Genomic DNA, 15,964 nt, shown 5'->3' with positions numbered 1-15,964 from the left:
ACCTTAGAACCCGGCTGTTGCCAGGGCAACGGGGCAATACCTGTCTCTCCAGAGGAGATGAAGTTGCCAGGGTAACTGCATCCTGTCTTTCCTGGGGACCATCCCAGAATGTGGCACCCACTGGCCGTTACCATGGCAACTGCCTTTTTGCCCCACTTAATCCCATCCTGTCTGCTACAAGGGACCCACAGTTGGAGGTGGGGGAGGTGGGAAGAGAGAAGATCACTTGTAGATTAAGTTTCTTCTTCTCCCCCTCCCCGAGCCCCTCCTGCAGTCCATCACCTCGGGGGTGCCGGGTCCCCCCGCCGTGGGCCCACATGGGCCTGCAGTATTGTGTGTGGTTAGGGCCAGGGCGTCCGGGAGCAGGTTTCGCAGTGGAAGGCAGGCAGGTGTTGGGGAGGCAGTTACCCGGGCAACGGGAACAGGGCGTTTCGGAGGTGGTTGCCATGGGGACCTGGATGCTGACGAAGGCTCGCGAGGCTGTGAGCAGCCACAGTGCCCTGCTCAGAAGCCCCGGGCTCGTCAGTCAAGCTGGTTCTCGGTTAGCACTCGGCAGCACAGGCAGGCGAGTGGCCCCCGGTTCCGGGAGCAGAGCAGCAGAGCCCCAGTCCTGGTCCTCCGGCCGCACGCCTCGCCTGCCCGCCCAGCGCCAGGATGGCCACCATCACCTGCACCCGCTTCACAGAAGAGTATCAGCTCTTCGAGGAACTGGGAAAGTGAGTTGCACCTCAGAGAGTTCTGGAGGGTGCAGGGGGTCAGCGTCACGGGCAGGGGGTGTGCACCTGCGTGCTTCCTGTGCATACACAGGGAGAAGGCTGCATGCATTTGGGGACACTGTGCAGAGTGCCCAGAGCTGGGTGTCGGCATGTTTGCGGGTGCACAGATGTGCCAAGGCCGGCCGGGTGAGTGTGCATGTAGGGGTGAAGGGTTGATGGTACATGCCAGTGTGCACGCATGTATACAAACACATACACACACTCACATCCCTGAGAGCACATGACTGGGCACACACAGATTTTCATAAACTCAGGGTTAGAGAGGGATCTTCCCAGTCAGCTGAGTCCAGGGCCAGAACCCCCTGCTGACTTTCTCTTGAGGTGTCCATCTGGCCTTAACTTGGACACCTCTGGTGGGAGAGAGTTCACATCTCCCAGGTAGTCCCTCTTGACTTTAGGCACCTACGGTGTGGGTGCAGAGCAGCCAACTTCTCCTGAAAACCCATCCCCTCCCTTCTTCCCTCCCTCCCTCCATCCCTCCCTCCCTTCTTCCCTTCCCCCAGCTTCTCTTGGAGAGGGCATCAGTACAGCAGCAGGGGTGAATAAGCGAGTGACTGATGGGGCTTCCTAGGTGTTGAGAGGCAAAGAGGGGCAATCAGGCAAGCTGGGGGGAGCACTGCTATTGCAGGGGCTCATGGTACCTGGCAAAGTTGTCCAACCCCAGAGCTCATGTTATGCCCCTGATGACTGGTGTGGAGAGAAAGGTGGGAGGATGGGGGAACAGAAGAGCCCCTTTGCATAGCCCAGTAGGTTGTGGAGCATCAGGAGAACACTCTGGATGCCCCCAGCTAGGTTTGTGGAGGCTCCAGAGATGGATCAGGGTAGGGGTACAGTTGTGAGGCAGATTTTGCCCCTTGGGCAAAGCGTTTCCAGTGCCCAGGGTGGTCCTTGCTCTAGCAGCAGGGGTGCAGGGGAGAGGGGCCCTGTTAGTAGCTGCCGGTGTGAGGTCCGGATATGTACATGCAGGTGTGCATTTTGATGTGTGCTGTGTAGGGACTGACTCTAGGGTACACTTGCATGCTATGAAAGAGTATGCAAGTTCACGTGTGTGCACCAGGAGGAGGTGCCGGTGTGTGCATCATGTTTAAAGCCTGCAAGTGTGAATATGTGCAAGTGACCCAAGGGGTACCATTGGCCGGATGGCATGGGAGTGAAGGTGTGAATATGCGTCACTGTGTGTACACATGTATGGCAGTTCAGAGCTGTGTGCATGTCAGCAGAAAAATGTGTGTGAGGTCTGGGTATGTGCAAATATGTCTGCACAAGGATGCCTGAGTGGGACTTGGGCACAGTAGTGTTCCTCTAGGGTCCGGCTATGCACATTTGTATGAGGAATGGGGGGGGCACGCACACAGGAAGGTTTATGTGCATGCGTGTTAAGGCCTGGGCCAAAGGCTCTGGTAGGAGTGTGGGTGTTGAAGGCATGTGTGAGCTCATGCTGGTGTCTGCATATGTGTGGGAGGTGGGCCTGCGGCTGTGTACAGTAGACTGCCTGCACACACACACACACACACACACACACACACACACAATCGCATAGCAGGCTACCCTGACACTCACAGGTACACACCAGGTCCCTTGTACAAACAAACACACACCCATGTGCAGACGTGTGGTCACTCTTGTCTTCAGACTTTCTGTGTCTTTGAGTGTGTTTTTGTGCTGGGGGCCAGGGTGGGCGGTAGCTGTCTGCTGGAGCGTGCTACCCTGCTCAGTGGGGTTCCAGTGCCCACCGGAATGCAAGGATTCCCTGGTTAGCTGGGAGCTGCCTTTCAGGGGATGACCAAGGCTCGGTGCTGGGAGGGCTGCGTCACAGAGTGCAGTGAAATGGAGTTGAGATGTGACTCAGGCACTTCAAGTGAAAATAAAAGTGATGTTTTGCCCCAAGAGGAGAAGGATATCATGAAGACTGGGTCCTGTGGGGGCGACTTGGTGCAGAGAACCTTCGCGAGCCTTCTCAACCCCACTGCCTGCCAGGACCAGGGCAGGGAAAGAATTCCAGGGGACAGGGGGCCCTGGTGTGACCACGACAGGAAACCGAGGGTGGCCGGCTTGGCCGGTCCATGTCTGATCGATGTCAGACCTCTTCTTTCTAGAACCGTATGGGCTCCTAACCTTTTTTAGGTCGTGTACTCCTCCAGGAATCTGATGAAAGTCGAAGTCTACATTCTCCAGAGAAACTCACAAGCCTACGAAAATGTTGCGGGCAACGTCAGGAGCTTGCAGGACGTTAGGAAGGCAATGGATGGGCCTAGGGTTAAGGATGCTTGTCCTGGAAAGAAGGAGGCCTCACGCTTCTGATGCTGTTAAAAAGCACCGACGGGTTAAAAAGGCCAGGGTGCTTCGCTGAGCAGCGGGGCACCTGCTCTACACGGCAGCTTTAGGCCAGGCGCCCAGTGGGGCAGGTAGGGGCAGCACCCAACACATGGCCCAGGCTCTGGAGCTCGCCACCCATATCTCTGTGACGCTGGCCAGATGATGGCATCCTTTCCCCCTGTGGTCTGGAGATAAAATGTGGGGATGAAATAACCTGGCACGCGTGAAGATATGGTGACAAGCCTGGCACACAGTGGGCCTTCAGCAGGAACTGCTGCTGGGATCATAGCTGTCAGAGGGCTAGGCAGGCTGAAGCCTGCAGCTGGGGCCTGCCACATGTTTACCTTTTGTCTGGAGTTGGCCTGGCTTGGGGGAGGAGCCCGACCCGTCTCCTCTTCTGCAGGGAGAAGCCAGGAAGATGCTAGCAGGGCCCAGCCTTCAACTGTGAACCCATAGTCCCTGCCGGCTGGGACACTGCAGTCACCACGCAGAAGCTGAGCCCCCATTCCAGGAGCCTACCTCCAGGGCCAGGCAGTCGGTCCTGCCAAGTTGACAGGGGAGCCTTCGGCCCTCCTTCTGCAGGGCCCTAGGCTGCTCAGCTGGAGAGCAGGGCGTGTGCCTGTCAAGGGCTTCCTGGCATCCTACTCAGTGAGGCCTGGCTTGTGACTGCAGGCCTCCTAGGAACCCAGGATAGGGGGCTAGTTATGGATGTAAGAGCAGATGCACCTCTCTCACCTGCTGGGCAGCCAGCTTGGTGGGGTGTGGTCCAGAGTTCGGGCCCTGGACAGGGGCTTCTGGGGGCCCTTGATGCTAAGGGACAAAGGTCCCACTGCAGCATGTGATTCAGGTAAGCCAGGGTCTTGATTCCAGGTCTCCTAGAAGGTTGAAGTGGAACTCAGAGACTAGCTCACTCATTCCTCCCTGACCCCCACCTTCCCTTCTCCCAGGAGATGAGAGAAATAAAGAGCCAGACCTTAGGAGCACAGGAGCTTGTTTGGAGGCAGGCTGCAGTAATGGCAGCTTTGTGGTCAGAGTGGGTCTGGGCACCTGCGCCAAAGCTCCTGGCACAACCCACCTTCTCCGAAGGCCAGGATGGGAGGGGGGAAGGGGTCAGGTTCCAGGAGGCAGAGAAGGAGGAGGCCTTCTCCAGCCTTTGACATTCTCTGGGCTTTACATCCCACTTCCAGGAGAGGTTAGGGAGGCAGAGAATTGCCCTGCAGCCTGTGTAATCACCGAGTTGTACAGAAAAAGCCTTGGAAGGAGATTTTACTTGAGAGAGGGAGAGGGAGGGAGGGCGACTGGAGAGCGTGCAGCCCACTCTTTCTCTAGAAACTGGGATCTGAAATTGACTCAAGGGCAGTGTTGAGCTGGGGATGGGGGTTCCAGGGACCGCCCAGGGGGCCGAGGGTGGACGAGAGCTGGCTCCGGGGCCTCTTGCCCGCTCTTACCCCTAAGGTGTATATCAAGATCTGGGCCTGGGCTGGGGGACCTGGGGCCCAGAGGCTGCTCCCCACACTGAGGTCCCAGGGTCCCAGGTGTTTTGGTTTTCTCATAGGATACGAGCTCTAACATCTGCCAAATGTGTTCAGCAATCCCATCCTTCTCTGGCTGAGCTGTCAGGAGACTCAGTGGGGTAATGTTGGGGAGCAAGAACACCTGGGCGCCCATATACCACCCAATGACGAGGGTGTGCTTTCATTTTGCTTCTAGTAGCCTCTCACATTCACAGAGTTTTGTGGCCATTGGGGCACCTCTCCATTCATTAGCTCTGAAGGGGGCAGAGAGCTTACTTGCCCATCTGATAGAGGAGCAGGCTGAGGCTTGAGAAGGTGGAAGGGTCTGGGTGCAGGTGTCCAGCACCCTGTATATGCGGGAGATAGCTCCTGAGAGGGACCCCTCTTGCTGCTGTGTCTGAGGAACGCTACTAGGGAAGAGGGGTCCATGGCCTTGTGGATAAGAGGATGCTGAGCTGAAGCTTATTTTCTAATCATGACTCTGCCTGTAATTGACTGGGCCACCCTGTGAGGATCCCAACTTTACCACCTGTGAAATGGGGATCAGAATAACTCTGCAGATGCCAAAATGCCCCATTAGAGGTGCTACCCTTTAGCCCTTTAGACTCCCAGAACATCAGAACTGGAAGGACCAATCCACTGTCTATTTATAACCTGGATGGTGAAACCACCACCCAGAGAGAAATAGCCCCAGGCCAGAGGGAGAGGTTGTTAAAGTCGAGGTAGGGGACCAGATCACATGCAGGGGCCAAAGGCCAAGGATGGGAAGTCGGGGCATGGGGGGGGGGGGGTAAGTCTTCAAGGTGGGGTGGGGGTGGGGTGGCAGGAACAGGGAAGGGGACAGGCTCTCCTTCCTCCCCCTCCAAGCCATCCAAGCGAGCGGCAGGCACGCACATGTTCTGGTGCATGCCGCAGCCCTCCACCCCCGCACAGCCACCCCCACACAGGCTGAGACACACTGACACTCTGCCGAGCATCCCTCCTGCCCGCCTGCCTCCCTGCACAAGCACACAGTGACACTGCTGCCAGCAGCCCTGCAGTCCGAGGACCTGGCCTTCTCAGGAGGCAAGGGCAGAGCCTTGGGATGCAATGCCTGCATCCTGTTACACACACACACACACACACACACTGGCTCCCACACACAGGGCATCCAGCACAAGTCTACCCCCCAGTACAGGGAAAGCAAAATGATGCTGACTGGGCTTCTGCATGTTCCTCAGAGTGGGAACAGCACAGGACATGCTCCCCAACCCTGCCTTTCCCTCTTTCTGTGCGGGTCCCTGTGGCACAGTCCACCTCTCCTGCATGCATGCCGCCCTTCTGAGCTCCTCTGACACCCCAGGCCAGGCTGGCACAGCCCCCAGAGCAAGCCCCCCTTGCTGAGGCCCAGCCCAGGCCCTCCAGGTCCTTGCAGGGTGTGACTGCCCCCAAGGCATCTGTGCCAGTAATGGTTGAAGGCCTCTGGGTCACGTAAAAGGAGAAACATGTCTGTGACTCTTGCATCTATGCAACAAGTATTTCCTGAGCCCACTCTCTGCTTCCAGCCCTGGGCCATGCCCAGGAGGTGCCACAGGCAAGATTTATGTAGTCTCTGCCCCTTGGGGCTCACAGCCCAGTGGGAAGCAGACATTAATTAAATCCCTTCAGGCGTGGAGCCCATCATGGGGCTTGAACTCACAGCCCTGAGATCAAGACCTGAGCTAAGGGGCATCTGGCTGGCTTAGTGGTTGAGCATCTGCCTTTGGTTCAGGTCGTGATCCTGGGATCCTGGGATCAGGTCCTGCATCAGGCTCCCCACGAGGAGCCTGCTTCTCTCTCTGCCTAGGTCTCTGCCTCTCTCTGTGTGTCTCTCCTGAATAAATAAATAAAATATTAAAAAAAAAAAAAAAGACCTGAGCTGAGATCAGGAGTTGGACGCTTGGCCCACTGAACCACCCAGGTGCCCCCAGAAGTATGTATGTATGTATGTATTTATATTTTTAAAGATTTTATTTGTTTATTCATGAGAGACACACACAGAGAGAGGAAGACACAGGCAGAGGGAAAAGCAGGTCCCATGCAGGGAGCCCGACATGGGACTCAATCCTTGGTCTCCAGGATCAGGCCCTGGGCTGAAGGCAGGTGCTAAACCACTGAGCCACCCGGACTGCCCGAAGTTATTGTTTAAATGCTAGATAAGGACTATGAGCACAATCACGGAGCTATGAGATGCAGAGACCACAAGTAGGTATCAGGGAAGGCTCTCCTGAGGAGGTGACACCGGGGAGCTGGAGGTTGAATCAGAATGAACGAGAAGGGAGAGGGTGGAAGAGTGTTCCTCGGAATGGGAACAGCAAAGGCAAAGGCTCTGAGGTGTGTACTTTAACGGAGCACATCTGCCCTGGGGAAGTTGGGGGTCCTACTCTTTTTAGGTTTCTTCAGCCTGCCCCCAACTTTTGGATGCTTAGGGCCTAGAAGGAATTCTAAAAGCTGTTTCTATATTAACTTTAAGAGGGGGCCAGGCAGGGTGGTAAAGTTCTGGGAGCCAAGTCAAGTAGAGAAAACTGAGGAGCTGAGGACTCAAGTGGGAAGAAGGGACCCCGTGGAGTGGGGTGGGGGGTGTCCTCTCCCCTCCTCTCCGCAGGCATGTCCTGAGCAGAGCCAAAAGTGTATAGAGGACCAGGGAGGCAGAGTTCAGCTCTGCACAGGCAGGACTTCCGAATTATCAGAAGGGCTCCCCTTCCACCGCCACCCCCCTTCCCAGCTGGACAGGCCTCGGGAGGTAGGAAGCGCTCTGACAGCAGGCGTGCGCCGGCTCAAGTCCTCCCTCACCCCATCTTTCTCCTGCCCTCGCCGGTGCGATGCCGTAAGCATGAAGTGGGAGATGGTTTAGGGGCCAGAATATCCTGTCTCACGGAGAACATTGGAGTGAAGGGTGCTCTTCTGTCTTACGGATGGAGAACTCAGGCCCAAGAGGGCCAGGGCCTGCCCGAAGTCACACAAGCCAATGACACGCAAGAATAGGGCACTCTAGCCCCTTTCCAGTCTGGCGCTTGGCCCTTTTATGCCCTTGGAGCTTCTCTCTCTGGGCCTCTTAAAGCCCTCAGGGCGTGCAGGTGCATGGAGCCCGGGAAGAAAGCGGACCCTCCGTGTTCCCCCTGCTCTGTCTCCTCCGGTCCTGTCTCCAAGGTCTTTGAAAATTTTCCAATTTCCCTTTTTGTAACCCATTCAAGAAAACCTGTGCGCAGCCAAAACAAGAAATATGTTGGGACTTCTGTTGGTTCAATGTTCCCTGCAGCAAACAGAATCTTCCGGTTCCCAGGCCTTCTGTGTCCCCCACGAGACTTCTGCTGGGTTGGCATAGGGCAGGCCTGTGGGGTGGGGGACAGCTCAAAGACACTGAGTCCCCGCAGCATCTTCTCAAGCCTGGCAGTGGGTGGCTGCAGCCGGGGATGGGAGGAGGGAGAAGTATGGTTACAGTAATAAGGCCCTAGAATTTTCTGGCTGTAAAACGTTGTAGTTTGTGGAGTTCTGGGCAGTAGTGCTGTGGTGAACTAGGAAGAAAAGAGAAAAAAACAAACAAATGGGGTCTCCAGCTCCCACAGTCTCTATGTCCTCTGATTTACTTGCCATTTGGGGACCTGCATAGCTATGTTTTGTTTGTTATTTTAAAAGGGCATTGCGGGCAGCCCGGGTGGCTCAGCGGTTTAGCGCCTGCCTTCTGCCCAGGTTGTGATCCTGGAGGCTCAGGATCGAGTCCCGCGTCAGGCTTCCTGCATGGGGCCTGCTTCTCTCTCTGCCTGTGTCTCTACCTCTCTCTCTCTCTGTCGCTCATGAATAAATAAATAAAATCTTTTAAAAAAATAAAAGGGCATTGCTGCTTGAAAAGAAATACATAAGAAGAAAGAGAGAGCGGGTTTAAAAATGAGCCACAGTTGATTTTGCAGACGGGCAAACTTAGGCCAACCAGGTGAAGGGATTTGCTCAAAGCCCTCGAAGGTGGATGCTGTGGAAACAGGATATCCCTTTTGTTTCTCAGCAAATCTGACTCCAGCTTTTTAACTATTCTGGAAATCTAGGAGCCCTCAGAGAATCTCATAGGACCCACAGGCACTTTCCCCCTGAAAAACGCATACTCACAACAACCTACGGAATGTGTATCTTATTTCCCACAGACCCCTCTGGCCCTAAAGCCCATCTGAGAGTATGGGTATTGGAGACAGCAATGGACAATGAGTTGGGAGTCCTGGGTTCAAGGTCTTGGCCTATTTCTTCATCTGTGAAATGGGGAAAGGTGGACCTCAATGGAAAGATCTTACTGGGCACAGGAGCTCCTCATGCAACCACACGTGGCCCACACCCTGGCCCCTCAGTGGAGCTGCTCTGGGGGCCAGCCCAGAGCATTCTGACTCCTTCTGCTCTGGCTTCCTTACCCCTAGGCCTTGCTTTCTGCTGAGTAATCAAATCAGCTAACCTGGGCTGTGACTTTCTGACCATCAAGAGGTTCAGGATGCTAATCCTCTCACAGATAACAGGTCTGCCTGCATTTACCAGGAACTTTCTGGAATCACCCCAGCTCGTCTCAGAGGTAGAATGCTTAGGTATCTTAATCGAGAGTGGGGAGACTTTCCTGAGGAGACCGGACTTTGATTATGAGCTGCCTGCCATGTAGCATACAGGCAAGATGGTGAGTGGCTAGAAACTCAGGACTTGGGAAAAAAATTAAAAAAGAAACTTAGGACTGGAATTCTGGAGAGAGAAAGGGCTGTAGAGAAGCAGATTTCAATCTTACGTGATGGTCCGTGGCTTTTACCATTTGCAGGGGCAGTGGGATCACAGAAACCTTTGTGAAGCTGATGGAAAATATGCATCCTCTGCCCAGAATAATGCACAGACATAGAATCATTTCATTTAAATTTTAGGTGTGTTCGTGACTACCCAGAGCCTCCCCGGGGATTCCCAGCTGATGCCCAGGTGGTGGGGATGGAGGGAAGTGGTAAGAGGGCATTGGAGAGAGAACGGGGAGCAGTGATTGGCGGGGAGAGGAGGTAGGGAAAGCAAGGCTGGGTGCCAGGGAGAGTGCAGCCACCTAGAAATGAAAGGGAGGACAGGCTTCAAAGTCTGAGGTCCGTGGAGCCGGTTGCTGCCTGGTGTGGGGCTGGCAAAGTGGATCAGGCCCGTTGGGGCTGCAGGGGCTGGGGGGAGCATGGGGTGGGCAGGCCTGGCACAGCTTCTTCCAGGGAGCCCGGGGGTGGGCACCAGATTGTGGTGGGTTCATGGAGCGTGGGAGGTGGAAAGAGGAGGCAGCAGATATCGGACACTTCTTCTGGAAGTTTGGCAGCAAAGAGGGAGGAGGGAAGTGGACCAAGCTGCTGGGTTGAGAGAAAGGTTCTTGGTTTTTAATTTTAAAAACTGGGGGGAGCAGGATGTTTTTTTGTTTGTTCAGAATAAGGGAGACCTGTGTGTGTGTGTGAGGAAGCGGCCAGTGAAGAGAAGACCCTAATAATCGTCAGAACCCCGGACAATCAGATCCTTAAGGAGTCCAGAGTGGAGGGGGGTGGGCTTGGTGACTGTGCTGTCTCCAGAAGGCCCCCATAAACAGTCTTCCATCTGCTGAGACCCAGGGGTCTGCCCTGGGCTCTGGGCAGCTCAGAGTAAAGGTGAGGAGGTTTACTTTAGAGGAAATTGGCCAGAGGCAGTCTTGGGTAGCAGGAAACTCTTCCCATCCCTGTGCAGGAGACACTTCTCCCAAATGGCCCAGGAGGAAGTGTGGCTGCGGGTCCTCATCCCCATCTTTCAAATGAGGGGCCAGAGAATAAGCAAGCTGGTGGCCAAGCTGGGTGAGGACCCAGGTCTTCCAACTCCCCCATCGGATGCTCCGGTGCTCACCTGACTTCCATGTCAGCATCTTGGGCTGTTACTGGCCAGAGAGAGTGGTGAGCCCCCTTGCGGGCTGACAGCCAGCAACTCCCAGGACACCGGGACTGCCAGGCAGCCAGAAAGCAATTTCCCAGTGTGAATCTGCTTTTCACGGCCCATTAGCACGTTCCCACATCCTCAGCCGTGCTGGACCCACCCTCCCCATGCCCTCTCCATCTGTCTGCTGGAGGGCAGGGCGGGGCCTCCGTGCCTGCAAGTGCCCACACACAGGGGAGCGGCCCCTTCCCCTCCTCACCGCAGCCCCCACCACCTCCTCCCCTGGCTTTCCTCTTCCCTGAGCTTGGCAAACAAGGTCCATTTTGTTTCTGATGATGCCAGCTGTTCTCATCACTTCGTAGATAATGATGCCTATAAAAGGCGTTGTTTCTTGAGCATTTACTAGACTCCGGGGACTGTGCTAAACCCATTTCATACCTTATTATATCTCATTGAATCCCTGAAACAACTGCACAGGGTGGGTACTATGCTGATTTACATTTTACAGGCTTATGAAGGTTAAGTAGCTTGCCAGTAAGTGGCTGCACCACGATCTGAACTCTGGGGGGGCCTGTTCTTATCCTCACAGAGCTTCACTACCCAGTATGGTGGTTACCGGCCACATACGGCTGCTCAAATGAAATAAAGTCAAAAATTCAGTTCTTCAGTCCTACTAGCCATATTTCAAGTGCTCCATAACTATATGAAGCTAGTGGCTGCCACACTGAGCAACACAGATTATTTCCACCATCACAGAATGTCCTGGTAGAGAATATTACAGATGGAAAAGCGGTCTGTACTATTTAGCCTCATTCCCACCCGCACCCCCATGTTGCGGAAGAAAGAAAGCAAGGCCCATGTGACATCCTAGCAAGGGCTGGGGGCTGAGATTTTGGTCCTCCAGTGTCTGTCTGTCTCTCACACACACCCTTCCCTACCCACACTCCGTGACCTGCTTGCTGACGTGGATAGATATTTCATACCCAGGGTGATGCACCTGTGCCTTGCCACACCCAGAGCCTCATGGAATCACATACGCAGGGCACTGACTGGGCCGCTCATGCACAGCCATGGGCAGACATGCCCTCCTGACCCCTTGGAACCCAGGAACACCTTCGTAGACCCTCCCAGAACCCATCCAGGGACACTCACACTGGGTTCCCACATGCAGACCTCATCCCTTTCTCTCAGGACCACCCCTTCTCCACACCCCATCAGTCCCTTCCACCCTGAGCTCCCTACATTGCTCTCCTCTCCTCTCTGCCCTGTGCTGTCTCCAAACTCCTGCCTGGTCACCTGCAGGCCACCTGGTCATCTCAGGGCTGTGGGAGGGTTAGGCTGGATTTTTTTGTTCTTGGCCAAGGCTGCTAGGCTGTGGCCACTTGCTCATGCAGGATGGTAATGCAGAAATAGGCCTTTTTAAAGCAAAAGCTACAAGAGAGAGGAGGTTAGTCTCATTTCTGCTGCAGATTCTCCTCTGCCCCTGCCCCCATCCCCCTGACCCCCAGCACTATGGCAGGCAGAGATGAACCTCCCCACTTGTGGATGGAGACCTGAGGCTGCATAGGTAGAAAGAGGGGCTCCCCGACCTGGGTCTTTTGCTCGCCCCATGTTCTATGTACCTGGCACTGTGAGCAGTGTTTCGCTTGTGTTACTTCCCTTGATCTCCCCAGCAAACCCAGGAGGAAGATGCTATTATTGCCCCCATTTTGCAGAAGGAAACAGAGGTGAAGTGTCAAGTTCAGTATCACAGTTGAGGATGTCACAATCAGACTACAGGGCTTTGTGAGCCCAGAACCCCCTGATCTTGAGGGTCACACTTTCCTGCCTTTGGTGAAGTCAGAAGAACAAGTGCAGGGGACCTGGATCCTCTTCACAGACCCACTAGGAGTATTCCTGTTTGCTTGAGGCCTCAGTTTCCCCATCTGTTAAATGGGGATCCTAGTTCCAGCTCTGCAGTGCTGCAGTGGTCGAGAAGGAGCTTATGGTGCACATTTAAAAGGAGGATACATTCTGGGTACCTGAGAGGCTGGTGCCCTCTGGATCAGTAGCTCTGAACTGGTTTTGATAAACTCCTCCCTCTGAGCAGCTGCTAAAAGCTATGCATCCTTGCCCCAGAAAAAAATGCACATACCTACTCTCAGAGGCACAGGATGTCCTTCAGTGGGTACATGGCCCCTGGAGCTTCCCTCCCCATGATAGAACCTAGTTAGAACCTCTAGTTAGGGGTGCCTGGGGGGCTCAGTCAGTGAAGCATCTTCCTTCAGCTCAGGTCATTATCTCAGGGTCCTGGGATCGAGTTCTGCATCAGGCTCCCCGTGGGAGCCTCTGGCTATGTCTCTGCCTCTCTGTCTCTCATGAATAAATAAATAAAATCTTTTAAAAAAGGGACCCCTAGTTAGAAGCTAAGATTTATACAAAAGCTTGGCATTGTGTTCCGAGAAGGAAGTTTAGCAAATGTTCCTTCTCTTGTTTTATAGATGTGGCTCTTAGGTCCTCAGCTCCTTGGGCAGAGCCCAGTTTCATGGGGCTGTCAGGCGTCCCTGCATAGAGTGGCGTGTGACAGCACCGTCAGTGCTGATGTCAGGGCATCTAGCAGGTCTTCCCCAGAGGGCGGGCGGGAAGGAAACAATCATCTGGACCATGTGTTAAACAAAAATACAGATCCCTTGTGCCCCTGCCCAGAGGTTCTGGTTTGGTTAAGTCTGGGTAGGGCCCTGGCATGTGTTTTGTTTTGTTTTTAATATCCCCGCAGGGATTCCAAAGCAGCTGGTTTGATAACCATTGGTCTAAGATCTTTGCTTGGAATGGAATTATTTTACTTCATTATTTACTTTTTACTTAAAATTTGTTTCTTTAGTGGAAAAATTATATCCATTCCTCCTTCGCTGCCTTCCTCCCACCACCCCTCCATCCCTCCATCCCACGTTAATTGAACTCCAGCTCTGGACCGAACATGGGCTAGCAGCTGGGGAGTGAGGCAAGACCCAGCCTCTGCTCTCATGAGCTTACAGCCCCTCTCCTTCCAGGCTCCTGCTCTCACGGGAGCTCTCCAACCTTTCCCAGAAGGGGCCACTTCAAATGCTCTCTCCCCTGGGCCCTTTGGGAATCGTGGCCTCCAGCTGGGCAGGAACCTGAAATCCCCCTGTCTGGGTGCGGTGGGCGCCTTTGAGAGATGGGTTGTAGGGCAGCCTGGGTGGCTCAGTGGTTTAGCGCTGCCTTCAGCCCAGGGCCTGATCCTAGAGACTCAGGATCGAATCCCACATCGGGCTCTCTGCATGGAGCCTGCCTCTCCCTCTGCCTGTGTCTCTGCCCATCTCTCTCTTTCTCTGTGTCTCTCATGAATTAGTAGGTGAAATATTAAAAAAAAAAAAAAAAAAAGAGAGAGAGAGAGAGAGACCGGTTATGCCCTACCTTCTTCAGATTCCTGTTCCTATTCCCAACACCCTGTTGTAAAATCCACTCCCCTGTGTCATTATGTTTCTCACTGTGAACTCAATCTGCTTCTTGCTTCTACAAGTAACATTCATGGAGGCCCTATTGGTTGGTAGCAGACATTGGGCACCAGGGCACAGGGCTGTGGAGAAGAAAGTCAAAGTCCTGGCCCCGCAGGAACTTACTGTCAGGTGGAGGGACAAACAGGACGAGAGATCCCAAAGGATCTTGGGCTAGATGGGGAAGGGTGGAGATAGGGAAGGGTGGAGTGCTCTGGGAGCACTGGTGAGGGAGTCCTTAACAGGGAAGCTCCTCTGGGAGGGGGACTCAGGTCTTGCTGCTTTCCTGGGGCAGGTGGGGTGGGGGAAGGACAGCAAGGGTGCACACCCCAGGGAATGTCCATTGCTGTGTGAGGCTATCCACTTGCCCAGGAATTCTAGTGCCAGTGGATAGTCTAATGCTTTCTAGTGCTTTCTGACATTTCCTGGTCTCATGCACCCACCTGGCTCTTTCTTCCTCATCCCTCTCCAGTTTTCCATCTGCTCCATTCATGCTGCTCAGACATGAAACAAGGGACACCATGCCAGGGTGTGTGCAGAGAGGGCATCTGTGCCAGCCTGCAGGCTTCCTGCGCTTGCACCCGCCCTCGTGTTCAGGATAGGGCATCAAAGTTTGGAGGATGTGATGAGGCATGGCCGTGTCAGGAACCTAGATGTGGCAGGCTCCCCTGGTGGGGGAGTGCAAATACTGAGTTCTAGGCCTGGCCCTGCCCATGGCTAGCTATGTAAGCCGTCTACACTAAGCTACAGTGGAGCTCAGAGTCTTGAGCTCCACTCTTGACTTAAGAAATCAGAATCAGTGTTTTAATAAGACACCCTGGTGACTCATATACACATTAAAATTGAGGAAACCTGCCCACACACTTGCTTCTTGCTGTTAGTCTGCGGTTAGGGTGCTAATGGCAGTGACTACAGTCAGTGTCCGACTCTGTAGGGGCCTCCTCTGTGATATAAAGGAGTTGCACCAGATGACCTTTGAGGTAGGAGGTATGGCATAGTTCTGAGATGTGAGATCTCACCCTCACACTTGGTTTTCTGACGAGACACTATGGTCAAATTGTTTTGTTTTGTTTTTGTTTTTTTTAGAATAAGATGCCAGTATTTAAAAATTGGGAAATTTCACATAAATAGCCAGACTTCAGGCTTTATTGAAAAATTGAACAATCTGGGAAGCCTGGGTGGCTCAACTGGTTAAGTGGCTGCCTCTGGTTCAGATCGCGTGGTCATGGGGTCCTGGGATCCAGCCCAACATTGAGCCCCACCTCAGGTCCCCTGCTCAGCAGGGAGTCTGCTTCTCCCTTTGCCTCTCACTCCACTCGCTCATGCTCTCTCTCTCTCTCAAATAAATAAATAAAATCTTTTTAAAAAAGAAAAATTGAATAATCTGGGAAGTGGGCCACATTCCACATGGCAATAATCAATGTACCCATGTAAGCACTGAAACTCACAGTCCTCGCCCCAAATTTTTTTCCAACCACCAATACTTTGAGTCCCAGGAGCCTCTTAAAACATGTGAAAAGATGCTCGGCCTCACTCAGTAGGAGAATTACGATCAAGCATACACTGAGTCACCATTTCCCACCTGTCTCTCTAGCAAAGATAAGAAAGTTTGATAACACACCTTGGACAAGGGGAGAGGTGGTCCCTTCACATATTAGGGAAAGTCAGTTGGTACAATCTCTAAGATGGAGAATCTCCCAACATCTATCAAAATTACCAATAACACCTACCCTTTGACCTAATAATACAGTTCTTGAAGTTTATCCACAGACACATGCACCCACGGGCAACATAATTCTAATGCACACATGTAAGATCAGTCATTGCAGTACTTTTTGTAATATGGACTGAACTAACCTAATTGCCCATCGATAGGGGACTGGTGAGGTAAATTATAGGACATCAAATAATGAGGAGCTTTTCATATTACAGTATGGAAGGAGTACCGGCAAAATATTTACTGAAAAAA

General features: G+C 53.5%; 1 protein-coding gene across 3 annotated transcripts in view; it reads left to right on the top strand.

Annotated features, from left to right (window-relative positions):
- Positions 1-489: 489 nt before the first annotated feature.
- Positions 490-15,964, top strand: part of CAMK2A (calcium/calmodulin dependent protein kinase II alpha) — a 64,836-nt gene continuing 49,361 nt past the window's right edge. The window contains exon 1 of one of the 3 annotated variants that reach the window (XM_041748602.1): positions 490-716. In XM_041748602.1, the coding sequence (XP_041604536.1) occupies positions 655-716 (62 nt within the window). In that variant the 5' untranslated portion in view covers positions 490-654. The remainder of the gene's footprint in view (positions 717-15,964) is intronic. The other 2 variants (XM_041748600.1, XM_041748601.1) reach the window with 2 other exon arrangements.

This window comes from Vulpes lagopus, chromosome 3, assembly GCF_018345385.1.
Source record: "Vulpes lagopus strain Blue_001 chromosome 3, ASM1834538v1, whole genome shotgun sequence".
In the NCBI taxonomy this organism is placed as follows: Eukaryota; Metazoa; Chordata; class Mammalia; order Carnivora; family Canidae; genus Vulpes; species Vulpes lagopus.
The sequence above is the reverse complement of the archived record's forward strand: the minus strand, read 5'-3'. Positions and strand labels throughout refer to the sequence as shown.